Source organism: Callorhinus ursinus, unplaced genomic scaffold (assembly GCF_003265705.2).
Source record: "Callorhinus ursinus isolate GAN/ISIS: 27379988/994484 unplaced genomic scaffold, GSC_fseal_2.0 scaffold3, whole genome shotgun sequence".
Classification (NCBI taxonomy): Eukaryota; Metazoa; Chordata; class Mammalia; order Carnivora; family Otariidae; genus Callorhinus; species Callorhinus ursinus.
Window position 1 is genome coordinate 52,683,181 of NW_027397065.1, and position 27,834 is coordinate 52,711,014.

Consider the following 27,834-nt stretch of genomic DNA (forward strand, 5'->3'; position numbering starts at 1 on the left):
TAAGAGTGGATCAAGAGGATAGAAACTTCTAGAAAATGAGGTCTGAAATTCTGCTCAGGTGATCAGGGAAGACTTCAATGAGGAAGTGACAGTTGAGCAGTAGATAGGAGACAACGAGTGAAAAGGCCCTGAGGTGAAAGCCTACTTTTATGGCCAAGGAAAGTAGCAAAACCAGTGAGTTCAAGGGCACTGAGGGGGTGGGGCATGGCTAAAGTTGAGATTGGTGAGGAGCTGGGTGAGGCCAGATCACTTCAGGTCTGGTTGGCCATGACAAGGAGTTTGGATTTTATTCTAAGTGTGAGTAGAAGCCACTAGAATTTTATGCAGGCAAGACATGATTTGACTTACATGTTGAAAAATCCCATGCTGGCTTCTGTGGGGGCAATGATAGTGGGGCAAGCAGGAGAGCGGTTAAGGAGGGCGTGGAAGGATCTGAAGAAAAGAGATGGTGGTGTGGACCAGGGTGCTGGTTCTGGAGGGAATGAGAAAAACTCAGGTTAAGGAATCATTTTCAAAATAGAGAGCATGCATTTGCTGACAGTTGGGTTGTAGGGTGTGAGAAAAAGAGGTTGTTTGTTTGAGTAACTGGGTAAATGATGGCGCCATTTGCCAAAATGGAAAGCACTAGGGGAGGATTAGGTTTTTGTGTTGGGAGTGGGAAATGTAGAGTTCAATTTGAAATGCTTTTTATTTTATTTTTAAATATTTTTAAAGTAATTTCTGCACCCAGTGCGGGGCTTGAATTTAACAGCCCCTAGATCAAGAGTCTCATGCTCCACCGACTGAGCCAGCCAGACATCCCTGAAATGCTTTTTATTTTAAGCCATGGGAGTGGATATGATCATTTCAAGAAAGATTTTTAAGTAGAGGAAAAAGGAGGATGCGGCCTGTCACTTCAATAGTTAAGGCTTTGTACTTAAGTATTTCAAATAAAAGATTATTCTGTATTCAAAGATGTAAAAGAGATCGAAGTGGACAGAGCTACTTTGAGGTCAGAGTAGGGGATTCAGAGTTCTGGAGGCTGAGCATTCCCCACACCTGCCCCAGACTCAGAAATGCCCACAGGAGTCCTTGTTAATCTTCAAGGCTCTAAAGAACAAACATTGGAAAACACAGAGAAATCTACATCCTTTCCAGCTCTGGTGGTCTGCCATTCCCTTCCTGGAGGCCAGGCGAATGTGTTTGATCCACCCTGACCAAGGCATCCAATAGCCCAGGCTGAGGCTCATGGTTCTGTTGTGTAGATAAACAGATTTATAGTTTCTTCTTGGTAAGATTCAATTAGAAAATCAGCAGATGGAATTATAGAATGTCAGAGCTGTAAGTGAACCCAGAGATCATCTCCTCCAATCCCTCTGTTTACTGAGAGGTGGATGATGAAGCTCAGAAGGGAAAAGGGACTAGTTTGGGGTCACCCCCAAAGAAGCAGACCAGGATCTGCCCCTACATTCTCTGACTCCCCATGGTGTGGAACAAATGTGATGCAAAACGTAGGAATTCTTCTGAAAAATGAAACTGCAGTCAGTTAAAAGGGCCAACTTGGTGGAGGTCAGTAAGTACCTGCCCAGAAAAGTGTGTCAGGTCTTCTGAGAGTCCATGGCAGAGGAACTTTTGGTTAACTTCCCCTCAATTCGGAGTTCTTAGCCTGGAGTTCATGAATGGGCTTCGAGGAATCATGCACCCCTCTGGAAGTGTGTGTGTATGCACATGACCATCGATTTTTCTGGGCAGGATGTTCTCAAGAGTGTACTAGATTTTCAAATAGATATATGATTACCTAGACTCAGAAAGAGTTTAAAAAAGAAAAACCAACCCTGAAGATCTTCATAGGAAACCAGATGGCTGACCATTTTATGTAATATATCATTTTAATCATAATAGTGTAGCAACTTATTTTCACTAGTTAGTGTCCTAATGGAGATCATGTAAATAAGCTGTGTTTCTGGGAAGAGCAACAAGTAAGAAGTAAACTGATTAACATGGAGTACAAAGAAGTTCCTATGTGTTTTAACCTCCAGGGAATTAATAAAAACGATAAAGAAACTGCAATACTCAGCTCTGTCATACTTCAGTATGCCAATAGCTTTTTGCTGTAGTATGGTTTATTTAAAAAAGAATACTTTCTGATACTCTACAAAACAAGTCTTTTTTTTTTTTTAAGATTTTATTTATTTGAGAGAGAGAGCACGAGCTGGGGAGGGGTGTGGTGGGGGCCAGAGGGAGAGGGAGAAGCAGATTCCCCACTGATCAGGGAGCCTGACACAGGGCTTGATCCCAGGACCCTAAGATCATGACCTGAGCCGAAGGCAGATGCTTAACCGACTGAGCCACCCAGTGCCCCAAAACAAAAGTCTTACTTAATAAATAGGAAGCCATGACTATCTGGCATTTTTTTCCTTTAGCAAGGACTTGTATTTTTCCTAAATTAACTCATTGTCTAACTTTTTTTTTTTTAATTTTCTCATATAGGACCCTGTGGGCACTGAAACCCAACTCACCCATGCCTATTTCCTGTAATGGATGAACTTGATGCTAATGTGAGGTATATTATATTTCTGTATATACTGTTTTTATGCTGCTGTAAATTATGGCCATTTGAACTATGAAGCCTCTGAAAAATCTATTGTGGTAGAGTTACAAATCCAAGAGATGTAGGTTTTCTTCAGTGTTTCGTATATAATCATGAGTGTGATGTTGTTTGATTATTAGAGGGTTTTTTTTCATTTATGCTTAAATGATAAATATGATATGGCTGGAAATATTTCCAGGTGCTTTTCCAAAAGTCTGCATTATGAGAGGCGGTGTAACATGAAAATAGATATTCATCTCTATAATAGGAAGAGAATTTGTATTTAAATGGGGGTAAAAATAGCTTAAGAATGTCTCTCTGTACATCTAAACTTTAGATAGGTGTTCAGATAGCTTTTTGTAACAGGTTCTAGTCTGCCCACCTCTTTTTTCAACTGGGTCATTAGATTATGTGACATGATGGCTGCATGGTATAGTTATGTAAAGCTAAAAGGTTTGGTTTTCTTTTCCTGTCATTTCCTGCAACCCTTGGAGATCAGATAATAGGATGGCTTCTAAGGAAGACTTTCTCTGAAGGTTTGCTGCATTTTATTTGGCACAAATAGTGTGAAGAAAATTGTATTCAATAAGCCTTGAGTGTTATGAATTGGCATTTGGGGCTGAGCATTAGTCATCCATATCAATAGCTGGAAGACATTCTGAAAAAGAATACATTCCTGGTGCAATCATGGGAGCCGTGCTTCTTTCACTTGAGACCTAGAGGAAAGCACATTTCAGGGGCACAGTGCTTCTGTGTTTGATGTAGTACAACTCTGTGATAAAAGGGAGCTGTCAAATATCTTGACAGAAAGTCTAGTGTAATGTGACTCGAGCTGCAGAGATGTACTATCACCCCAAACCCGGGAATTCCTTAAGGGCAGACGTGCCTCATGCCTAATTCCTGGCACAGTGTGGATATTTAATAAAGAATTGCCGATCACCCAGTCATTGTTGATGTATTACATATATTTTCAATAGGATTGTGTTCTAGTATATCTAGATATGCACAGAGGCTCTGTATATTTAGCAGTAAAACATTTTACACTTGCAATAGAAGCATCCTGGACTTCGTTACTTACCCAACACTCAGACTTGGTGCAAAGTCCTAGAACTTTAACACAGATTTTTAGACCGCTGACTAAATTTTCCTCCAAAAGTTTGTGACATTCTTTGTACAGGGAAAGCAGAGTGGAATCTGGAGAATCTCAATTTTATTTTTGTTAATTTCTGTTACAAGGCCAAAGTGGGCAGTATCGATGATGACAAGTTATGCCATCCTTTAAGTTTCAAACACTGTATCAAACCTCATCAGTTGGTAAAATGAACTTGTTTTTGGATAATTCAGATTTGACGATCCCTAACATTTTCAGCTTTTCAACATTTATTTATAGCAGCATTGAATTCCAACAACAGCATATAGTTCAATTAAATGAACATTAGCCATTCTCCTGGGTGCTGTGGAACAGTCCTGCAGGATACAAGATGATATTGCTCCCCAGAATCTTCTCTCCGGACCATCCTCCCTGTCAGATTTCTAACCTGATCCCATCAACATATGCTCATCCTCACTCGCTCAGCCTCTCTACCCACACTATTAGTAACATGCAAATGCCCAGACTTTCCACTCATATCCTCCTCAGTCCAGCCTCTAAAGGTGGTGTTTTAGGCTCACCTTTACCAAATTGTGATGCATGGATCACTCGTAATACATAATGATTTTAGGTGGTATATGAATATCTTTTTTATTTTTACATAAATATTTATTTTAAAATAACCATATCATGGCAAATAAAACTATTTTGGCACTTATAGTAGTGAAATACAGTTTTCTTTTAAACTACATTCATTTAAAATATAAAAATAGGTTTGTTTAAAAAAATGAAAGTAAGTTTGTATAAAGAAAAATGTGTAATTTAAAAAAACAGTAATTTGTAAAAGAATGTGAGAAAAATTTATAAGGGTACTATGCCAATGACGAGGGTCTAGAAACTAATGTTCTAGGTATAATTAGATAGAATAAATTTTATTATTTTAAGAGCAGGAACTAGAAATTCTTTTTTTTTTTTTTTTTTTTTTGGTAAGGAAATACCTTCAAGTTAGTGAAGTGCCCACATAAAATGAATGCTAAAGGGTCTAGGGCCCTGGTACAGGAGACGAATTTTTCTTCTTGCTCTGAAGACAGGAAAATGAGTGAACAGAGGAGGGAGAAGGTTGGAGAAGAGAAAAGATTCAGAGAAGAGATGATGGGGCACTGCCAATTTGGAAAAGCATGAACCATCCAGTGGCAGGGTGCCTGAAAGGGACTCCAAGAGAAATTAGGTTGCAAATCTTTGTTTGTTTGTTTGTTTGTTTGTTTGTTTTAAGTATGTATGGTGTGTGTGTGTGCTGACCTCTCTTGGGCTCCAGTTCTTTAGAAAAATTTTCTAGCTTGACTAGAAATTGAGAGTTGATGTTGACTGCCTATGAGCTATGACCTTAATGTGTATTATCCCATTTAATTTTTAAGCAATCCTCTGAGGCACTTGCCATCATTATGCCTGCTTTACAGGGTGTGGGAACGAAGGCACAAAGAGGTGAAGTAACCTGCTCAAGGCCACATAACCGCACAGCCTCCACTAGGCTACACATATTTTATGTGACTGTGTGTGTGCGCATGAGTGTGTATTAGTGACAGGGCTGACATTCCTGTCTGGGTAAGTGTGTTTGGAAGGGAGAATGCACGTATGAGAAGGAACACTTAAAAGGCACAGGATGGCAGAAGAGTATGCATGCCCGGGAAAACTTCAGAAATCAAAGTGAAAGTTTTAAAAGCCCTATGGGCTGTAGAATTATGAGACTCTGGCCAATTTTCCCCAGATATCAAGGGACAGAGAAGTCCTACTTGACATTTAGGGCTAAATAAAATGTCTAACATTTAAGTATTTTCTCAGGCCATTCTGGCCACTTCATTTTTCGTTTCTTTGGTTTCATTCAGTTGAGTTTGCTAATTAAGCTTGATCCTTGCCATTGAGTATCTATCAGTGTTCTTGGCTGCAAGCATCAGAAACTAACTTGTTAATATGTTCAGAGGAAATCTTAGGGAAGCTGCAATGTACAGGGTCAAATAATTAAGGTAAAAATGCTGTGGAGGACTAGGCTTGCAAGTAAACAAGAACTTTGGGAGTTCTCATAGAGCTGGGAAGTGGAATAATGGCCAACCACAGGAAGAAGTGGTCAGTTCATTTCTGCATCATGGATAACATTCAGCCATTTCCTTTTTCTTTTTTTTTTTTTAATTTTCAAAAATTTTACAATTTTTATTTATTTATTTTTTTATTTTAAATTCAATTAGGCAAGGTATAGTACATCATTAGTTTTTGATATGATGTTCAATGATTCATTAGTTGAGTATATCACCCAGTGCTCATCACATCACGTGCCCTCTTTAATGCCCATCACCCAGTTACCCCATCCCCCCACCCACCTCCCTTTCTGCAACCCTCACTTTTCCCAGAGTCAAGAGTCTCATACGGTTTGTCTCCTTCTCTGATTTCTTCTCATTCAGTTCCCCGCCAACCCCTACTGTCCTCTGCACTATTCCTTATGTTCCACATATGAGTGAAACCCTATGATAATTGTGTTTCTCTGATTGGCTTATTTTATTAGCATAATCCCCTCCAGTTCCATCCGTGTCCTCTTCCATATACTACTCAAGAGGCAGAGTCCTGGGAAATGACATCTGATTGGCCGAGCTAAGTCATGGGATCACTTCCTGTCCAGCTTTTATACTAGGAGGCAGGTACCACTCAGGAAAGTGACATGCAATGGAGAAGAGTTAAGTTCTCCAAAGAAATTGGTGCTTCTTAGGAAGAGGGAATGGAGACTGGGTAGTCAAAATATGACCAACGTCTAATCCCATTTATTTTGTACCAGTTGGATTTATCTACAGTATTTAAATAATATTGCTCCGTGTATAAATAGAAATAAGTGAGGGTTCTTTCATTTGTTTTATGTACCTTGATTAAGCACCTAAACCGTACAAGTGTCTTTCCCTTAAGGGTATCTATTGCAGAGAGAAGTCAATGTAGGATGGATTGACTCACGATGAAAAGCCTGCAGTGAATCAGGCCTTGGATAGAGGCAAGTGCCTGACAGTCCCCTCCTTTGGTAAATAGTGTCTCACAAACTTACCAGACATCAGGCAGCTCTTTCCAGACAATGACACCCACCTGATGGTGGTTTTTTTTTTTTTTTTTTTGCTCTGTTTGCTTCTTGTTGGGGCCCTGGAGGAGACAGCTTGTATTCTTGAAGAGCTGAAGAACAGAGAATGGAAACAGTGGCTTTGGTGATTTTGCAGCAGATACTCTTCGTAGAACACCCATCGGCCTGCCCTTGGTAGTGAACCTGGTGGGGCCCTACCCCAGGGCTGTCCCTAAGCTCATGATAACTACCTAATGATGCCCTGAAACACTTACTGACTTCAGAGATAGCCCATGCTTTGTGCTTTGTTTTGTTTTAACTACCAATTCTTTTTTTCTCCTTTTCTTAAAATTATGTTCAGTTAGCCACTGTATAGTACATCATTAGTTTTTGATGTAGTGTTCAGTGAGTCATTAGTTGCATATAGCACCCAGTGCTCATCACAACACGTGCCCTCCTTAATGCCTATCATCCCCTCCCCTCTGAAACCCTCAGTTTTTTACCCCCGGAGTCCGTAGTCTCTCGTGGTTCATCTCCCTACCAGATTCTTCCCACTGATGTGGTTTTCCTCAGCTCGGGTATGACCCCAAAGGGCATCCAAGCCCCCCCCCCCACCCCCCGCTGTTCACTACAGTTAAAAAGTTTCTGCTTTCTAAGAATTTTTTTTCTATCCGTTTCTGGTTTCAGAAAGTACAAGGTTCAGACAGGAGATAAGTGGCGTAAAGTCCAAATATATTCGAAGTTGCTCTTTGACGGTTTCTCAAGATAAAGACCCAGACTTTGAGTGGCGAAAAAATTTATTTTATATCTTAATTCTTTTTAGCTCTGGCCTCCTCCTACCCTTGACTGACCTCCTTGCCCCGAGGGCTGTCTACACTTGCCTGAAGTTTAAGGATTCTGTCCTCTACAGAATAACTGTGGTGCTTTCTCATTCATGTTTCTCATTACGAACCAAAAAGGCATCTTAGAAGAATGATGAATCCTATAAATGGTAGCATTTTCCTCCTTTTGCTAGAGTTTCTAGGAAACTCGGAGCCAAGTTTATAATTACCACTGTCAAGTACAGAAATGCTCCAGGCACTTACTATGGCTCTAACATGCCTTTATATTTCCTTTTCCAGCTCTTTTTGTCACTTCATCTTGTTCCTTTGCTTCCTGAACAATATCTTATATTGTTTATTTTTGTTAGCCATTTTAGGGAAGGAAGGAAAGAAGGAAGATAGAAAGGAATCTGAAAAGAAACCAGTTTCCCAGGTGGGAGGGAGAATCTTTCCTGCTTTTGGTAGGGCTTGACACCTTGTGCTGGGGAGCCACTAGACATTTTTGAACAGAAGACCAAACTGGCAGGCTTTCGTATGAAACCCAGAAAAATCTGAATAAATACGAAAAGCTGAATATTTTAAAATGTAAAATACATACTCTTTATGTAAATGCAGTCACCTGCTGTACACATGTGACATTAATTAAAGGCCATAACTAAGGTGAGTAGCTGGTTTTGAATTAATTACCTAATTGCTTTAATTCATGCCACTAGGTTGCAATTCATTTCTTCAAGTGAAGAAATGAAATTAATTGGAAATCAACGTGACTGCAAGAATTCATTGAAGTGATCCGATTTTAGCTAAGAGAAAGAGCAATTTTTAAAATAAGGGAGTTGATTTTTGGTTTGGTTATGAATACTGGTGACAATACATATGTTTCACTGATGTCTGAGGACGAAGTGGGAATTTCTAACGCTAAATATTCTAAAGCTTTGAAATACCTCATAGCGTTTGAAATCTGCGTGTACAAGTTGTCCGCCGAAGAGACTTACCGGTATGTAATTGATTTGGAACCAGAGTTAATTCATGTTTGTATCCTGGCAATTGGAGCTGTGAATATGTGAAACTTTAAGGCAGTGAAATGTTTTGCAGGAAATCTCTCTTCAGGCTTTGAAATTGTGGCATGCATTAGCATATAAGGAGAAAGTGAGTGGGTAACCATTTGAAAGGGGTTATTTTTATGTTGCTTTAGAAATGTAAATGGGAATAATACTCAACTTTATTGCTTGACTGATAAAACGGTGATAATTCAGTTAGTCTTTTGATTAGATCAGGAGCACAGCAAATATTAACTGTAACTCACCCTGTGGTAGAAATCCCTTTGCCTCGTGGGGTCACAGGGGACATCAAGCTAGAGACCGTGGCAAGGATGGAGAGAGGACAAGCTAGAGACCGTGGCAAGGATGGAGAGAGGATGACACATTTACATTTCTAAAGCACTGGGCTCTTGCAGTGTAAGAGTTGGCTCTTGTGGAGCTAAGCTAGCAATCCTCTACTGTGCATGTCACACTCCACAGCTTCCAAAGTACAGGCACCAGGATGATTTCAGCAAGCAGCACCGCAGGATGCCGGGAGAGTGGCATTTTGGGAAACGGAATGATGTGGGTTCAAGCCTTGGCTTCCCCACTTAACTAGCTGTATGACCTTGAACTGATTATTTAATCTTTCTGAGCCTTTTGTTTGGACATCTGAAAAGGGAGTTTTTACGAGGATCGGAAGTAGAGTAGGTGAAGCTCTTAATATAGTATCTCACACATGGTTTATATCGAGCAATTGCTAAATGTCTTCAGTCCTCACAATAACCATGAGATGTGGGCTTTTATTACCCTGAGGACTGCTAATCAATTACCGCAGTCTAGACATTTCTTGATTGCTTAAATTCAGTATCCATTTAATTGGCCGACCTTTAGATTTTTTGATGATTTGTCCCTGATTGGGCCCATTCTCTGGTGAGGAAACTGTGCTTTCTAAAGGTGATGGGAGACCCTCAATGTTGAGGCTGATCGGTGGCCTAGCTGGGATGAGACCACTGCTCTTTTATACTCTGTCCGGCCCTGTTGTCTCTTGACCCTGCAGCTCCCACGAACTTAGGCACCTTCCTGTTCAGGAATTGGAGGATCTAGGATTTAGCCTTGTATCTCTTTGACTCTTAGTCTTGTGCTCTATTCAGTATAGTCAGCTTTCCTTTATATGCAATTAATCCTTTGATTGATGATCTCTGTTTAGAGGAAAACACCTCTGACTTGTTTCTTTCTGCTTCTGTATCTGTCAATGTCCAGTCCAGAAAATGAAAACTATTGTATCTACTTCAAGTAAAAGGAGATTTAATGCAGGGAATTGGTCACAAAGCTCCCTGGAAGGGTAGGAGGCAGGGGCTGTTGACTCTATGAGCTGCACTCCTGCCACGGATCTTCAGGAAGCGCTATAACATCATCCATGTTGCTTGAGGAACCACTGGCTACTGCTCTCACTGCTGGAGGCACCTCCGGATCCTGGATAGAAATGGTTCCTTTTCCCTCTTGTGATCCACTTTCCCATTCTGAGCCTTCCCTTTGGAAAGCGGAGAGGAAGTATAGAAAATGTCGTTTTCAGACTTCTACCTTCTACCTTGAGATGAGTGCCTGAAAGTGGCCAATAACAGTTACAGCTTCTTCCCTATAACATTGGTTCCTTCTAGAACTTAGAGCTCGGGGACCTGATGCATTGGACTTCACATCCTGTGACCTCACATGTGATGGCATGAACATAAACATCTGGAGTTTCGTGTTTCTGAGTCTCCATCTGCTTGACTGCAGGAAGCTGTCTTTTGCTCAGTTCACGTTGTCCAAGTGTTTTGGGGGTATTTGGTAATTAACTGAAAGTGAGCTAGAACTTGTTCTGCTTCCCAAGCTGAGCTTTGGCAGCCTCCAGCTGTAGCGTTCCACTGAGGTGCTAATCTGAATCATATCCTGCCGGATGCCTAGCCCCCGGGACTCAAAGACTGCACCTTGACTCTGGTAAAACAGGAGCTTCTTGATACTGAAAGTCAACGTTATTAGACATGTAAAGTGAGAGGAATGTGCATTCTGTGTATTACTTGATCAAAGTGGGTCCCGTAGTAGACTTGCTCGAGGCAGAAGTGTTTCAGAAACCAGCATTGCAGCTTCTCCGCTTCTCAGGACGAATCTTCCAGGGGCACACAGAAGGGCTGAGTACTGATGAATGTCCGTATCAACTGTTCCACATTCTCAAAACCATCACTCACTTGCATCATTCTTTCTTGCCCAGTTCAACCCTGTCATATCTGGTTCCCTCTCTTAGGACACCTTGGCCTCCCTCACTGCAGCTTGGTTCTTTTGGGGTCCTCCCAGGCATCACTCATCTTTATTTAAATCACAAATTTCAACAAGATTTTTCTAGATAGTTTCTCAGAACCTGTGTAAATCAGTGGATGATAGCTAGGCAGGGATTGAGGTATTGCCTATTTTTTTTAAAGATTTATTTATTTATTTGAGAGAGAGTGCATGAGCATGCACAAGTGAGGGGAGGGGCAAAGGGAGAGAATCCCAAGCGGACCCCGAGCTGAGCATAGAGCCCCATGCAGGGCTCGATCCCAGGACCCATGATATCATGACCTGAGCTGAAACCACGAGTTGGACGCTTAACCAACTGAGCCACCCAGGCGCCCCAAGGTATTGCCTAATTTTACAAAACAATTTATAAGATCTATTTGATTTATAGCTTCTGTCCAATCAGAATATCCTCAGAGCTTAATAAGATTGGCGCACAGTCTGTAGTGAAAGGTCACCTGGATCCCATCTTTGCAAGGTGGAACCTTTTTGTCCCTTATAATGAGAATTAGCTGTTAGGAGATTCAAGAACCATATGACTGACCCTGAGAATTATTTGCAGTTCCTTTCAAAACCTCCTTTCCATTATCTGGAGCCTTACCTGGTGGGACTTGAAGCTCTAGAAGTCTCACAAAGCACAGTACACAAAAGAAATACAAAGGGTTTCAGAGAGGTTAAGTGATTTTTTTCTAAGCCCACACAGCTCAAAAGTGATCAAACTGAAACTAAAACCCAAATCTTTACAAAATCACTGCTTTTTTTCCAAATCATTTTCTAACTATCCAAAGACAGCAAACTCTTTTCTAAAGGGTATATAATTTAGATTAAAATGTTACTTCACTAAACATGTCTAAATTTGAAAAATGGGTTTAGACAATACTGGGAAAATAGTAAAATTAGTTGTTATTTGCTGCCTTGATCCTTTGACAAGAATAGTTTGCTATGGTTCGGATGCTTATACATGACCTATATGATCTCATTTAATCCTGAGACCTCTGTGAGTTCCTTACTGTTATGGACTAAATGTTTGTGTCCCCCCGAAATTCATATGACAAGATCCTAACCCCCAATGTGATGGTGTTAGGAGGTGGTGCCTTTGGGAGGTAATTAGGTCATCAGGGTGAAGATCTTGTGAATGGAATTAGTGCCCTTATAAAAGAGTCCACAGAGAGCTCTCTACTCTCCACTGTGAGAGGATACAGTGAGAAAATGGATGGCTGTACACTAGGAAGTGGGGTCTCACCAGACACCCCATCTGCTGACACCTTGATCCTGAACTTCCCAAACTCCAGAACCATGAGAGATAAATGTTGGCTGTTTAAGCCACCCAGTCTATGGTAATTTGTTACAGCCGTCCAAACCAAGACACTTACCGGTAGTGTCCCTGTTATTACATGTGAGGTCACTGAGGCAGACACGGATCGTTATTTTATCCAAAATCACATTTCTAGGAAGAGGTAAAGCCAGCATTTTCACCCAAGTTTGCCCGATGTCAGAGATCTTCACAGTTTGCTCGTGCAAACTGTGTTGTAGTAGGTCTGTTATTAGACATTTTTAGACTTGGGGTCCTCAAGTGGAAGACAGGCAGATACGTTTGTTTGGCTTGTCCAGGTTTTTAAAAATTGACTCTCATGCCTTTCCAGAGGCTGGGTGTACTCCCCAACTTACTAAAGTAAAATTGATTCCTATTATCCGAAAAGAGGCCATTTTGAACTGTTCCGTGACCTTCCTGAGCCACAAGTCCAGTTTGTCAGGGACTTCCATCTGCCTGCCAGGCCCTTGAGGTCATTTTATTTTATCATTCTAATCTCGAAAACTATGGTAAGAACTATCTCCAGTTTTAGAGACTGTATTATGACATTTAGGACCTGTTATTTTCTCTCTGGAAATTTGTTTTATTACCATTTAGCAAATAGGGTTGTGTTGAATTAAAAACTTTTTTCAATTAAGGAATTGGAACAGGTTTCTAAATAAATACCTGTTCCGTGATTAACATTTTATCAGTCAGGTAATGATGTTCAGGCAATGTTCTTATTTGCATTTCTAAAGAACTGTAAGAATAATCTTTTCCCCCCCTTCTCCTCTGCCCACTCACTTGCTCCTTAACTTTTATAATGGCTTTATTAATTTCAGTGCTTGCAAAAGGTTTTATACAAAGTACTCATCTTGGAATGTTCAATACTATCATGCCTTTATGCATATCAGATATAGACACAGATTTGAAATAAGGTCTCACTATCAACACTATAACTGACATTTTTAGCCTCACCTTATCTCAAATGTCACCATTGTTCATTATTTATAATTATTGCGGTCTAAACCCTCTAAAGTTGAATTCCAGAGAGACTGTATATGTAGATATATAAAACTAGAAAGTATTTTTTTTAAATATGAAAAAAAGAGAGCTTCTTAGCATCTGAAAAGTAACTGGTAAGAGTAAGCAAAGAAAGCTAGCTGTGGAAGGTCCAGGAATGGGATCAGCCTGCACGGAAGAAGGAAGGGTCATGGCGGATATCTGGGGAGGATGCTTCTGGCTGAGTGCAGCCTGAGTTACAGTGGATGACAGGAGTTAGGGTCTCAGGGAAGACCGAGGAAACTCTTACACTTCTCCAGGGGACGGGGAGAAGGGCCAGACTGAAGATTGAGGGAGTGGGCCTAAGGGAAAGAGGATACGGATTTGAGAGGAAGTTAGGAAGCAGAATTCATGGTAAAAAGCGATCACATCACATGAGAAGGAAGAGGAGGACATTTTGAAGATGACCATAAAGAAGGAGTAGGGTAGACAAGGAAATAAGCTTGGGCTGGAGCTGGTTGAGGTGGAGAAAACTGTGAGACATTCTGGTGATAGCTGTCTAATAGAAAGTTGGCTAAATTTGCGTGGAGCTCAGTGGGGAAATGTTTTGGGAAAGATTCTGATCCAAATTGCTGTAGAGTGAGTCGAATAGAAATTGAGCCCCCCTCCCCCAAGGCTCTAATGATCTAGATAAGGAAAAGATGAAGGTAGCTCTCCAGATATTAATATCAATGAGACTGCCTATATCTGAAACTTCCTTCTTCTTGAGACTTCAGGGATTGTCTCGTTCTCTAACCTGCAAGTATCAAGGAAGTTTTGAGTTTGAAAGTTAAGAACTATGCCCCTTCTGATCTCCCACACTCCTAAAGCTTATGGGAGCGAGCCATCTGTTGTGCCTCTTTAGGGAATGTGAAGTACTGAATTATTTCCTTTGTACCATCATTTCTAGTTAGTGCAATCGTGAGAGTCGAGTTCAATCTTTTTTATAGTAAATAAATTCTTAATGACTCATGAGGGTTATGATGTAAGAAATGCACATGTACTTGGGAAAGAGTGTATTGATTTAGTGTGAATTTTAGATAAGCTATGATAATGAAAGGTTTCAACTAATTTAATACTTAAGCAGAGGATAAGATAAATTCCCCCCCCCTCCCAAATGGGGATGGTTTGATGGCTTGTTCTGGGATTGAACTGAATTTTATCATTGCACCACTGACGAAGTTTTGAAAAACAAATTGAGTCATGCCAGAGGATCCTGAGAATCAGGAAAATGGTGGCCAATTTCTGTCTGTAACTTCAAACATATGATTATTTATGGTTGTGTTATTGATGAGCTAGCATCATCTGGTTCGACACCCCTAATTGGCGAGGAGAGGGGCCAGCCAACCAGTCTCTGTGTTGAGAGATTTTATAGCCTTCTCAGATCAGTTCTCTGGGCAATCAGCCTGAGCTCAGGGTTATGACTTCCTATATTAGCAAAAGAGGAATTGGCTTTCTTGTAATCCAGGAAGCACATTTGTGGGAACAAAATCAGAAGAGAGAAAGGTCCCATCCACTTCAGAAAAAACATTTTTACTTTTAATAAAAAACCTCACGTTGTTTGCAGGAACACTGATGCTGCTAATTAAGAGCAGGGAATTTGAAAGGTATTTAAAATATCTCATCGAGTCAAAAAAAAACCTAAGCAGTTAGTCATATTTTTTTAAAAAAAATCTGTAATTCATATTTGATTAATTGTGACATGCTTCTATCCAATTATGTTGAACTGATGAGGTTTTACTCTGTGAAAAAAAATAACTAGTACACCAGCTTAATTTTAGCACTTTTATTTAGAATTATGTAACCTTGACGCTGCATCCTCTCCTACCCTTCCTGTCACTGCTGTCATCAGACTTCACCATATCTTTTCTGAGTGATTGGCATCATTGCCAAAGTCCTTTCTTGACTGTGCCTCTCCCACCTTCAATTCGTTTAGCTGCCAAATGACTGGCCATCTTTCCATGGCTCAAGACTGATCATGCCTGTCCCCTGTCTTTTCTCTCAACTTCCTACTCACACTTTCTATCTGAACTCAGTTATCTCCTACAGACCCCCAGCCTTCCCTTCCTACCCTCTACACTCCCAGAGCTCTGTGTACAAATTGCTGTTATCAATTGTTTGTAATTATCAGAGCTGTTTGTGATTATTTGTTTTATGGGTCTACCTCCTCTGCGGGATGCTATGTGCCCATTATTTAGCACACTGTCTGGCTTATCATAGTGTTGGAGAGATTTAGCTAAAATTGAGAAAGCCTTTATATTTCAACTGTAACTCTTTAGGAAGACCTCATCATTACTGAGGGCATGTCTTAGACAGGTTTCTGCCCAGTAGATATTAACGGACACCACCTCTACTTCCCACCTCTCTCGTTCACACACGTAACTATGGATTTTGAAGCTATGGGATTTGGAGAGGAGATGGGAGAATGGAAGGAGCACCAGTTCTGCATTTGAAGATGAAAGGCCTCTCCTGTGGGGCTGTTGCAGATTCTATGACATGGGACCTTTAGTGACAGGGTCGATGCTCCCTTTATTTTATATTCTGGACCTGGGATGGACCCCTTAGCTATGTTGCCAACCCCACCACCATTCCTGCTATTTCTAGCTAAACAGATATTGAACACTAGTGTAAGTGTTGTACTAAACCATTTGCAAGTATTTTCTCATTCACTCCATATAACAATCCTATGCAAGCGTTGCTCATTTTATAGGTAGTAACATGGAGACATAGAAAAATTAACTTGCCCAAATTCACATGGCTCATACATGGTAGAGCCAAGGATCCAAGCCTAGGAGGTCTGCGTCCTGAGCTCCAGCCCCTGCCTGCTATCTTGCAGCTGGCTCTGCTACAGACACTGGTATATTACTGCAAGTCCCAAGATTACCATCACTCATCTTCTGCCATTTCTACTCCTCTGCCAGCTATTACTGTTAACTCCATTATTTCTACCATCTTTACTTTCACAACTATGAGTTCCTGAAACTTTCCTCATTTATTCCAAGTACTATGCTGAGGGCTTTATAAATAGTGCCTTGTGTCACTGGGGTGACACTACAGATAGCCCACTCTGAGAAAGAGAGCCCGGGTCATCCCAGAGAGGGGGCCCCGTGTGCTCTGTGATCAGGGCCCCTCAGAGATCAGGTCCGTTTCAGTGGACTTTCTCTCTCCCTTTGACAGCCTCGTTCTCTGGGAATTCTCCCTCATCTCCGATCAGAAATCCATTAGCAGCATTACCTCTGTCCTCCTTTCCCATCGTCAGAGGTAACCAAGATCAGCTGGCGACCTTGAATGTTAGCACAGGAATGGTCCTTAAGAGGCCATAGGAGAGTAGAAGCCTCTCCCATGTACCAGCATTCCCGCTGTGGTGTCCTAGAAAGTAGCCACCAGCTTCTGCTTGAAAATTCTAGTCTTTTTAATTACGTCCAGGTAATTGGTTAAATTCAATCCAGATTATTAGGTGTTCAGTGGAGAAAAGCAATCACGTGAGATTGTGTCAAATTAGGCACTATTTCAATAGTTAGGTCTGGCAAAAGGTTTTGTTTTATAGACTGTTAAGCTCTCCCTCTGCCCCTTTACTCTTCCTCTCATTTTCTGTGCTGTTGTTCAACATCTGAGTTTTTTCTTTTGTCTGATTGCTGTCCCTGTCTCCTCCCGTGGAGTAGATGTTGTGTGCACCTGCCCCCGACTCCGCGCTGGGCTGTACCGCTCTCCTTCAGATGGCTTCCAATGGCCAGTTCTCTCGTCCTAACTAGAAGTCGCGGGGCAGCAAGGATCTCACTTCCCTCTCCATCCCTGGATGTTTCTCAAGCAGATGGCTCTGCTTTAAGAATGACCAATGCCTTTTCTGCTCTGTCAATTTTTCCTCTTCCCACTACCTTTTCCTCTCCTCCACTGTGTTACTGGCGTGTCATCTTGCATCCCCTGGCCCGGCTTCCTCCAGTTCTCTTTCTCTCTTGCCTTTCCACTTGCCCAGCACTTCCACTATCATTCCCAACCCAGGAGCTTTCTTTACCTTGTCTTTTTTCTCCACATCTTTATCTTTCCTAACCGAAACCCTCTCTTGGTCCATCGGAAGACATTTTTCTTTTATTTTAGAAATGGCATTGCTGGAGGGGAGGTGGGTGGGGCAATGGGGTAACTGGGTGATGGGCATGAAGGAGGGCACTTGATGGAATGAGCGCTGGGCGTCATATGCAACTGATGAATCTAAATTCTACCCCTGAAACTAAAAATACACTACATGTTAACTAAATTGAATTTAAGTAAAAAGTTAAAAAAAAAAAAGAAATGGGGCTTTAGGAGTATATCTTTTTGAATCGACAAGTGTTCAGCAATTATCTACAATATGTGTGGTTGTGGTTCAGAAGGTATGTGAGATAACATTTCTGTCTAGTGATAAGACTTCATATTAATAATTTATTTACATGATATTTCAGAGTGTACAATGTGCTTTCCTTTGCATTGTTATCTAATTCTCATGGCATCCAACGGATTAGGGCAAGTTTTATTAACCTAGCTTATAGAGAAAGGAAATGAAAATTTGAAAGTTATGAAAGGGATTTTTTTTTTTCTGCTGAAAGTCACACTAGTGGTATATGATGGAGCCAAGATTAGAATCCAGATGTTTGGGTTTTTTTTTTTTTTTAAGAATTTAGATGTTTTGGTTCTTAGTGCAGGCTTTTCCCACTATACAGGTGGCAGTAAGTCAACACAGGAGTACCCAGGTAAATTAGCATGATAACAGTGATGTCATAAGATGCTAAAATGTAAGTAGAGAGGCATGATGGTTTTATGGTGTTTGGCCTGGGTTGGGATATTTGGAAAGGGTGACGGGAGTTTTGTGAGAAATCTATGAAGACAGATTTCTCCCTCGGGATAAGTTCCCCTTGGTTTTGGGGGAAAATAGCAGATACATCATAGAAAGATTAGTCCGTAAGGCGATGTTATAACAAGCAGCTGGCCTCTGGCAAATCCAGCAAATGGTAACCTTCAGACCACAGCACTGGGAATCTGGAAGTGGAGCATTTTAAACCATATAGAGTACTGTTCTTAGGGAAGTGTCTCAAAATATACTAGGGACTCATCTACAGTTTCTGAAGTAGAAGGAATGGCCAGGTTAGATCCCTGTTGCCAAAGTAACTGAGGCTTGGGGCAATCATTACAAGAGGCAGTCAGGAACACAGGGATGCATTTGGATACCAGTCAAAGCTGGAATGCAAATTGGCAGCTGGGTCTCGGGATCCATACAGAAGCCCAGAGTTCAGACTGGGATATAATCCAAATAAGCAGCAAGGATAACCTTATGTTGAATATTGTCAGTAACTCAGCATGAAATAGTAAAGTGACCTTTGAATACCCTTGATTCTGGGTGGACCAGATCTCCAAGGCGAATCCTAATAATGATAACATGACTTACAGCCTATTTGAGGAAAAGGACAAAATAAAAGGAAAATTCCTTGATTACAGGCAGAAGACTGGAAAGCTCCACTCCATGAACTGGTTTCTTGTTGGGAAGTGGGAGACTTGAAGTTCAAACACGCTTGAATTTCAAAGAGCCTTTTTTTTTTCTTTAAGATTTTATTTATTTCTTTGAGAGACAGAGAGAGAGAGAAAGAGAGATCACGAGCAGGGGGTAGGGTTAGAGGGAGACACAGACTCCCCGCTGAGCAGGGACCCCCCCCCCCCGATGCGAGACTCAATCCCAGGACCCTGGGATCGTGCCCTGAGCCGAAAGCAGAACTTAACCTACTGAGCCCCCCAGGCGCCCCAAAGAGCCTCTTCTTATTAACAAGCACTAATGACTCTCCCTAGTTCAAATGAACTATTAGTTGACAGTAGGCATGTGAATCTCACTGTGCCTAATGATTCGGCTAATATTCTTTGCCTATTTATGGATATTATTCTGACATGCAAATATGGTTGTGTACATATATGGTAAGTGGGTATACATGTGAGGAGGCGGTGGTGACTGTTCTTCTGAGTAAGTGTATATTCCCCAGTGGGTGTGAATTGTGTGGATACAGCAGCTGTTGGGTGTCAACATGGTTTTCCTTCACTTAGTCTGAAACTAGACTCTGCTTGAGATGGGAAAAACAGTGAGGACTAAGTCAGGTCTTCCCGAATATCAGAAGATCACAGAAGGCTGGAGAGAGGGGAAGGGACTTCACACAATAGCTCTGTCCTCTGGGAATATAATGTTAAGAACAAATGTGAGCCACATGTGTGATTTTAAGTTTACTAGTAACTATGTTAAAAATAAGTAAAAGAGACAAATGAAATTAATTGTAATAATTTATTTTAATTCAACCTACTTAAAATATTATTTCTGCATATAATCAATATGAAATTATTAGTGAGATAGTTTATATATGTATATTTTTGGTATTTAGTCTTCAAAATCTGGTATATATTTTCCACTTATAGCACATCTGAATTTGGACCAGACACATTTCAAATGTTCAAGACCTACACATGTCTAGTGGCTACTATAATGGGCAGGGAAGTTCTAGAACACATGTTCCAAGATCAGCAGACTATTCAAATGGGCCGCCACTCCCCATTCTTACCCCACCCATCACCCCAACTGCAAATGTTGCTGCTCTGTCGCTCTGTCTTCCCATGTCCTGGTTCTCCATCTTCTTAACAGTTCTTGAGGCATCCAGTACCAACTGATCGGTTGCTTGGCAAGTGACCTAAAATCATTTGCCAATGCGGATAGTTCAGCATCTGACTTTTCCTCCATATTCTTCCACCTTCTTATTTGAGGCCCCTGAGTTCTCACTGGGCCCTGGTGCAGATGTTCTGTCCTTGACTTAAGTTGCCCTGAGTAAACCTCGAGCCCTCAGGAACAAAGTCTCTCCCTCTCTTTCCCCGCAATACTCTAATAAGTTTCATTTCCTACACTCAGTTTGTCTATTGCCAGTTCTTGTACCTGACTGTTTATAATGGATATTTTTAGCATGAAATTCCTCAAAGCTTAATTTCTTTTTTAATCTTTTTTAATATGACCCATTGCCTCATTTCTGAATGAACAGGCTACATTTTCCAAGCTTCTTCTTTGGACCTGATATGTCTCATGCTTTTCTGTTTTCTTTTGTGACTCTGTCAAGTTACAGCTCATTTTCTGCTTTGGCCTTTTTTTGATCTTCCTCCTACAGCTTCCACGATCTTGGTTGGACCAGGAAACTACACAAACTGTGGGGACTCCCCCCTCTATAGATTTTCTGCAGTATTTCTTTTTTTTTTTAATTTTTTATTGTTCTGTTAATCACCGTACATTACATCATTAGTTTTTGATGTAGTGTTCCATGATTCATTGTTTGTGCATAACACCCAGTGCTCCACGCAGAATGTGCAGTATTTCTAATCTTGCATTGCATTCATGACCAGGCTGTGTGGGCTCCTGTGGACTTCATTACTACTTTTCTTGGGCTTCCTTGCAGATCCTTATTGATAGGCCTACATTGTCTGTCCATAAAATTTGGTCTGCAGCAAGAATCTGAACAAACACAATTTTGTTTTGAATCGAGGTCAGCACCTTAGGTTTCTATTCCATTATTAACTTAAATGACTGTTTAGTTTTTAAAAAGAATTTGCTTTCTCGGTCAGGAGAAACATTTTTATCTACCTTAGTGAAATATCTTTATCTTCTTTGAACTGGCTGTGTTTGTAAGTACATTTGTTTTGCAGCCATGCATTGTAGTTTATTAGAACTTAATAGGTTGTTAAAACTGGAAGGGACATTAAAGATGTTCTGGTCCAATCTTAGTGTTTGACAGGTCAGGATAATGACTCCCAGTGGTCCCAAGGCCACCTACTATGAGTCATAGGCAAAGTTAGACTTCCTGACTCCAAGGTCAGAACTCCTTATCCCCATGGCTTTATTTTCCATCCATCTCCTTCCCTTGCTCTCTTCCTTCCTTGCCTCCTTCCTTTTCCTTTCAATTCCTACCAGGAAAGCTGGCTCAACTGCACTTAAGTGTCATCTTCATAGGGTATATTTCTGATACCCCCTATGAAATCAACCAAATATGAAAGCAGTTGGAATCACTAGTATGTGTTCCACTCTTCAGTGTACTTCTGTGGTCACCAAAGTCTAGTCATGCTTGCCTGGTAATTTGAATTAAATTGACAGCAGCCCTTTGCCTTGAACTTCCAATGTTTACATCTATTTCTTGAATGAGGACTTTAAACAAGATTTGTGGTTCGTGTGCAGGAGCACTGATTGGTGGAGCAACCTGTCAGCAGGCTGGACCTGCCAAGGTACCATATGAAAGAGAAGGCACATGTAGATGGGGTAAAGGTGTGTGCAGGGTTGAAACAACAAGGGATGGTGGTGCACCCTGGAGCTCACAACAGCAGTGAGCTGTCGCCACCACTGTGCCCGAGGGAAGAGAATTATTACCAGAACCCAAAGGGGTCTGTAGCTGGTTGTAGACATTCACGCAACAGAAACTCTGGTCTTCACCTATGGCTCAGCAAGGAGGCAGATGGAGAAATTCTCTGACCTCACTCTTCTGTTAATGCCTCCTGTCGACTAAACCCAATTGGGAGCCAGAGGGAAAGACCTGATTGATATGGTGGCTACACAGAGCCCAGGTGGAGGAGGGTGTCACGTGGATCTACAAGAGCCATGGGAGCACACACGGGCAAATGGTAGTAGATGGTTATTGTTTCTGACTGTCTTGTATCTAGTCCCCCTTTCTCTGGTAACAGCACCCTGGTATTGCTTTAGGGAATGGCCCCTCGCTGACTCTTGGGTTCTTGTGTCTTGGGTAGGGTGAGGTGTGTCCCCAGGCTCCAGAGTGGGCATGTACTCTAGGCCTGGCTCCACTTAGAGTGCCTGACCCCTGGCCACGGTGACTGGTTTAAGTAGGTGCAATCAGTGGCTCTCAGGATGAAATAAGAGGAATGCTCTTTCCCCTGGAGTTCCTGAGAACACAGAGGCCTAGAGATGCTGACAGCTGTCTGGTCACCTTTGGGGAGAGCCTGCCCAAGAATGAAACCATTACCAAAGAGGGAATTTCTGGGATATGGAGGCAGTGAGGCCAAGGCCCACTGACCCTATTTGAGTCCCCTGATCCCACTATGCATTCAGCTAGCCCCTGTACTGAAACTTTCAGCCAGGCAGTGATACTTTCACCTTTGCTTAAATCACTGTGAGTTGGGGTTTCTGACATTTAAAACCAAGACTGCTAATGAATTCATCCTGCAAGCAGCTAGGTAAGAGACTTGCAGTAGGGTGATACTAGTAGAAATGGAAAGAAAATAGTGGGGTAAGACTGGGGAATTAATAAAACTAGCTATGGTTAGGTCAGGGGAGAAGCAGGAAGCTGCAATAAGATTAGTAAAGTTATCTTGTAATTGGTCATTTATTCTGCTAATTATTCCAAGTTTCATGGAAATATTTAATTATGGTACAGTGTAGAAGCCATTGAAAATTATGTTGGTTGTTGAATTTATAAGGTAACTTATGATTTCATGTATACAAGTAATACAGTTCTGTAAGAAAAAAAAATCTGTTTATGTATGCTCAGAAAATCATCTAGAATGCTGTGCACCAAGATATTTACAATTGCTTGTCTCTCACGAACAAGATGACGGATGTTAATGTCCCATTAGTGTGTCTGTATTGTTCTGCTTTTTTGTTAATGATCATGCATTGCTTTGTAATAAGAACAAAATAAAACAGACTTAATTATAGTCAACAATTATATTTTTCACTGCAACTGAAGAGGGTAAATGCTGATTGTAGGGGATGAGAGTTGCTGACTAGGAGATAGAAAATACCCTTGTAATTAATCAGCTAGTTGAACTGAACTGGAGGAGGAGGGGAGAAAACATGCCCAGATCAGGCTGGAGACTGTTAGAAATAGCCCAAGCTATAGGCAACAGAGCCCTGAACTAGGAAAACACACAGATAGAAGCCATTTTTACCTCCTTTCTCCTCTTGAGCCTGGTGATCATGATCGCATACTGTGTTAATTTTCACGGAGGAGAATTTTAAACATATTTTGGACCGGAGTCTCCCAGAAAGATTGAAAATAAGTGTGCCTTTTCCCTACTCAGGCAAACCCAGGAAGATGTGTGTCAAAAAGTCCAACCTCTACAGTTATCAAGACAGTTTACTCACTGGCTCCTTCGATTTCTCTTTCATGCAGATGCTCAGAGTTCATTCATTGAGCTCATTCATCGACCTTGTTGCCTAGCAACATTAGCGGAATTGGCTATGTGGGCTTCTTAATCACTGTAAAGTCTTGTCCTTTATTTTATATTGAAAAATAGAAAGGGCCGAAGGAGAATAAGACTACACAGAATGAGGTGAGAAAGAAAATGTCCAGACTGTATCTTCTAGCTGGAAATTAAATCATAGCGTCTGAGTAATTCAGGACGGGGAACGTTTTTCAGAAGTATTTTTGTGCCCCCCTGAGGAATTGATTGACAGGTGAAAGTCCTGAGTCAGCATTTGACCTGAGCAGCCTGCATGAAAGGAGGTCCGGGGTACTTAGTGGTTCAGGATCTTTCCATCTACAAGGCCATGAAGCCCCCCATTTGCTCTTTCTCTTGGAAAGTTGTGATAAACATGTTTTGTTGGAAGGACAATATCATATTAGGGTTGTTCTGAAACCCCTCTAGTTTCCCTTATAATCCTCTTGGAATTTATAAAATTTGTATTTTTAGGTTTTATGACTTCTGGGATAGTGAATTCCATTAGTTTACTTTTTTCTGGAGTCAAATCTTACTCAATGGTTTCTAAACCGGTACTTAAGCTGTATTTTCATGTAGTAAAAAAATCACCCTTAAAAAATTCCTTGAACTGCAGGCGCCTGGGTGGCTCAGTTGGTTAAGCATCTGCCTTCAGCTCAGGTCATGATCTCAGGGTCCTGGGATCGAGCCCCATGTTGGGACTCCCTGCTCAGTGGGGAGTCTGCTTCTCCCTCTCCTCCTGCCCCTCCCCCCTGATCATGCTCTCTCTTGCCATCTTTCTCTGTCTCTGTCAAATAAATAAATAAAATCTTTGAAAAAATTCCTTAAACTCTATGTATAAAGTACAGTATATAAAAGTGGGGACTAATATGCACTCTCTTAATAAGCCCACATCACCATTTTTCTAGTATTAGAACAGATCACTTTTCTTCTCTTGAGAACTGAATGAAGTAGTTGGCTTATATTTTGGGGAAGCATGATGTTTGAAAATTCAAAAATGCTCATCTTTGATCACCAGAATTACAAGCAGAGTGGCAAGTTTTGTACCCAGTGAGGGACAGAGGTAGCTGAGTCGATTGAAGGGATAGTAGATTACCAGTTCCTTTCTCATTCTTATTTGGGGGCCTGTGATCATTCAGGGGAGCAGTGAGCAGAATTGCCTGCAATATTCAATTGGTCCCTCTCTTTCTTTCTCAGAGTATCTGAAATGAGAGTACGGTGAAACTCCATTATAAGTAGTGCTTTATTTTTATGTCCAATATCTTAGCAATATTTGCACAATAAGGGCTCTCTACTTCTATTAGCCAAGGAATCAGTAAATAAATATTCACTCTTTCTTTCTGGCTTCAGTACAGAACCAAAGTACTACAAACTTGAAAGGGATCCTGAGTGATATGAACCAGTCCCCTACCTGACATAAGAATCCCTTCTGTATTAACATCCTTAATAGAATATATCATCCTGATTAGCCAGTCACCTGGGAGTTGATAAGGTTGAATATCAGGCAAGCTCAAGAACCAATAAAATCTTAAGTCTACTGCTTTTATCTCCTTAATCCCTGTGAAGTCCTTTTATATCTTTCTGACAGTGTCTGGATTCAGAACACTGTCATCTGTCACCTGGGTGATTGCAACAGCCTTGTCGCCAGTCACACTGAGGGACAGAAGGAAACATTCTCCCCTCTGCGTCCCCTCAGTCCATTCTGCATACTAGATCTGGAGTGACATTTCTAAAACGTGAATCCTGTTTTGCCACTTCCCGCTTTAAAAGCCTTGAGCAGTTTCCCATTGTTCTCGGATTAAAATCCAAACTTCTTAACATAGCTGCTAAGGTTTCTGTGAGTGGCCCCTGGTCTGTCTCTGCCACATCATCCCACTCTCCACCTTGTTGCTTGCACTTCAGTCCCGGGGCGGGACTTCTGTTTTTCTATTATAAATGGCATTTTCTTTGTTACTGAGAACATTCTTCTCCATATCTTCACCCAGTGGGTTATGTCAGATCCTCCAGGTCTCTGCATAGATGTCTCTCTTTCCAGGAAGCTTTGGTGGACCACCGAAGGAAGCCTGGATTGGATGTCTCTGGAAGGTGTCCCCATAATATTTCATTCTAGCATTTATGATATTATATAATTGCCTGTTTTTGTTTTTTTTTTTCCACAAGGCCTTAAGATATATGAAGGCAGACACTGTCTTGTTTAACCAATTTTTAGCACAGCATATGCTCAATAAATATGAATGCCAGGTAAGGGAGGTTTACACTTTGGGCTCCAACACAGCCTTTCTTTCCTCTTGGTAAGAGAGCTCTTCATCCATACAAGACTATATAGATTATATTTTTGGGTGGACTGTAGATCTTGGGGTATGGTCCAGACTACATAACTTTTCAGCTGCAGTTAGACAGTCCAGAGTAATGGTCTGGGATTCTGGAACATTTCTCATCTCAGTTTTCAACCCCCAGGACTCTGACTGGAATCCATTAGGGATCACGGACTTCACAAGATAAGACTTTGCCAAGTTAACTTCAAAAGTCTAAATAAAGAATTTCCATGGTGTCTTCATTTCCACATTAACTCTCCTAAAAACTCTAGTCATTGCGTAAAGTGTGGGGCTTAATCCATGGGGCTTAAATTATGTTTAGATTCCAGCTTCAAACCCAGTCGGGAAGAGAGAAAAGAGAATTTTTCCTGGTACCTCCTACACAAGTATCCTTACTATGACTGGACCATCTTGGATGAATCAGTCACTGTGGCCAGAGAAATTTGGTTCTCTGACTGGCCAGGCCTGTGCCACACACTCCATCTCTGGAAGCAGAGACCCAAGAGAACGCGTGGGAGAGCATCCCGGCCATATTGGATTCCCTGGGTCCACTTGACCCTGATACCCAGCTGAACCAACACCCTTTCTTGTAATTATGTGAGAAATTTCAGTGAGTTTCTATATTGTCTGAGCTATAAAATGGAATCAGTATAGTGAAACCTTATTTTACATAATGGTTTAGAGTCTACCAAATGCTTTCTTTCCATCATCTCATTTAATACTCTAGGTAACGGCGATCTCTTCCCCTGTGTTCCTACCCAGCTGGCCCAGGGAAGTGGTGGAAGAGATACTATTTTTGGAACAGCTGTGCCTGTGATACCACTGTTTTTACAATAGTTGCAGCTATCTGGGTGTTAAAGGATTTTGTGTTTGTAGCCTTCTATGTTGTGTCAGTGGCATTATCAACTCGTTAAGATGTCAGCTTTGGTAAAGGTGTTTTTGGAACCCCTTCTGATGAAAATTGTATTATAAAGTCAAAGAAAACGTCAGGAGGACTAAGCAGTGACATGTTAGAGAAGACAAATCAGGAGGAAGAGCCTGATGAGAAAAACATATGTGGTTAATTAATTATTTTTAAGGAAATTTTTTATTGAAGTACAAAATACACTGAGAAAAGTGCCCAGATTGGAAGATACCCTGATAAATTTCCCCTCACTGAGAAGGCTTACATAACCAATACCCAGATCAAGAAATAAAATGTTACTAATGCCCCAAATGCCTCGTCACTACCCCTCTCCAGCAAAGGGAACAATTATCCCAATGCCTGACATCATAGATTAGTTTTGAACTTCATATAATTGGCAATTTTGATATTCTTTCCTAATGAAGTTTTTCTTCAAGGGTCTCTTTCTACATTCTGGATTAAAGTCCTTTTTTCCCCCTAATATATTATTGTAAATATCTTCTGCCACTCTCTTAAAGGTGACTTTTGTTGAATAGAAGCTCTTCAAAATACAATATGTAATCCGATTTATCAGTGGCTTCTTTTATGGTTAGTAATTTTTTTATATCCTATTTAAGAATTCTTCTGTTACTTCAAGGTCAAAAAGATATACTCTTAAGTTTTCTCCTAGAAACTTTATTACTTTATAGTTCATATTTAGATTTATAATCCATTTGGAATTGAGTTTTTATATAGTATGTGGTAAAGGTTAGGATGATTTTTTTTTCCAATATAGTTATCCAATTGACCCAACAACATTCATTCTACTCTTATGCTGACACCACATCTTAATTAGTGTAGTTCAAGGTATTTGATGTTATGTAGAAATAGAACTGATTTTTAAAATGACTTTGTATCCAGCCAATTTGCTAAATTCTTTGTTTAGTTCAAGCAATTTGTTTTCAGATTATTTTGTATTTTCTACGTGTACAACCAGGTTTCTTCGCAATTAATGGCAGTTTTTCTTCTTTCATTCTAATCTTTGTGCTTTATCTTCTTGCCTTATTATACCGGCTGGGACCTCCAGTGCACTGTTGAATAGAAGTGGTGAAAGTGGACATCCTTCCTGGCCTTCGTCTTGGTCTTATGGAAAACCTTTCACTGTTTTTCTGTTAAGCATAATGGTGTGCAATATCTTTAT

General features: G+C 40.9%; 1 protein-coding gene across 4 annotated transcripts in view; it reads left to right on the forward strand.

Moving 5' to 3' along the window:
• HTR4 (5-hydroxytryptamine receptor 4) overlaps positions 1-27,834 on the forward strand; it is a 179,331-nt gene that overhangs the window by 20,345 nt on the left and 131,152 nt on the right. For all 4 annotated transcript variants that reach the window (XM_073890899.1, XM_073890900.1, XM_073890902.1 and 1 more), the window contains one exon: positions 2,470-2,542. In XM_073890899.1, the coding sequence (XP_073747000.1) occupies positions 2,517-2,542 (26 nt within the window). In that variant the 5' untranslated portion in view covers positions 2,470-2,516. The remainder of the gene's footprint in view (positions 1-2,469; positions 2,543-27,834) is intronic.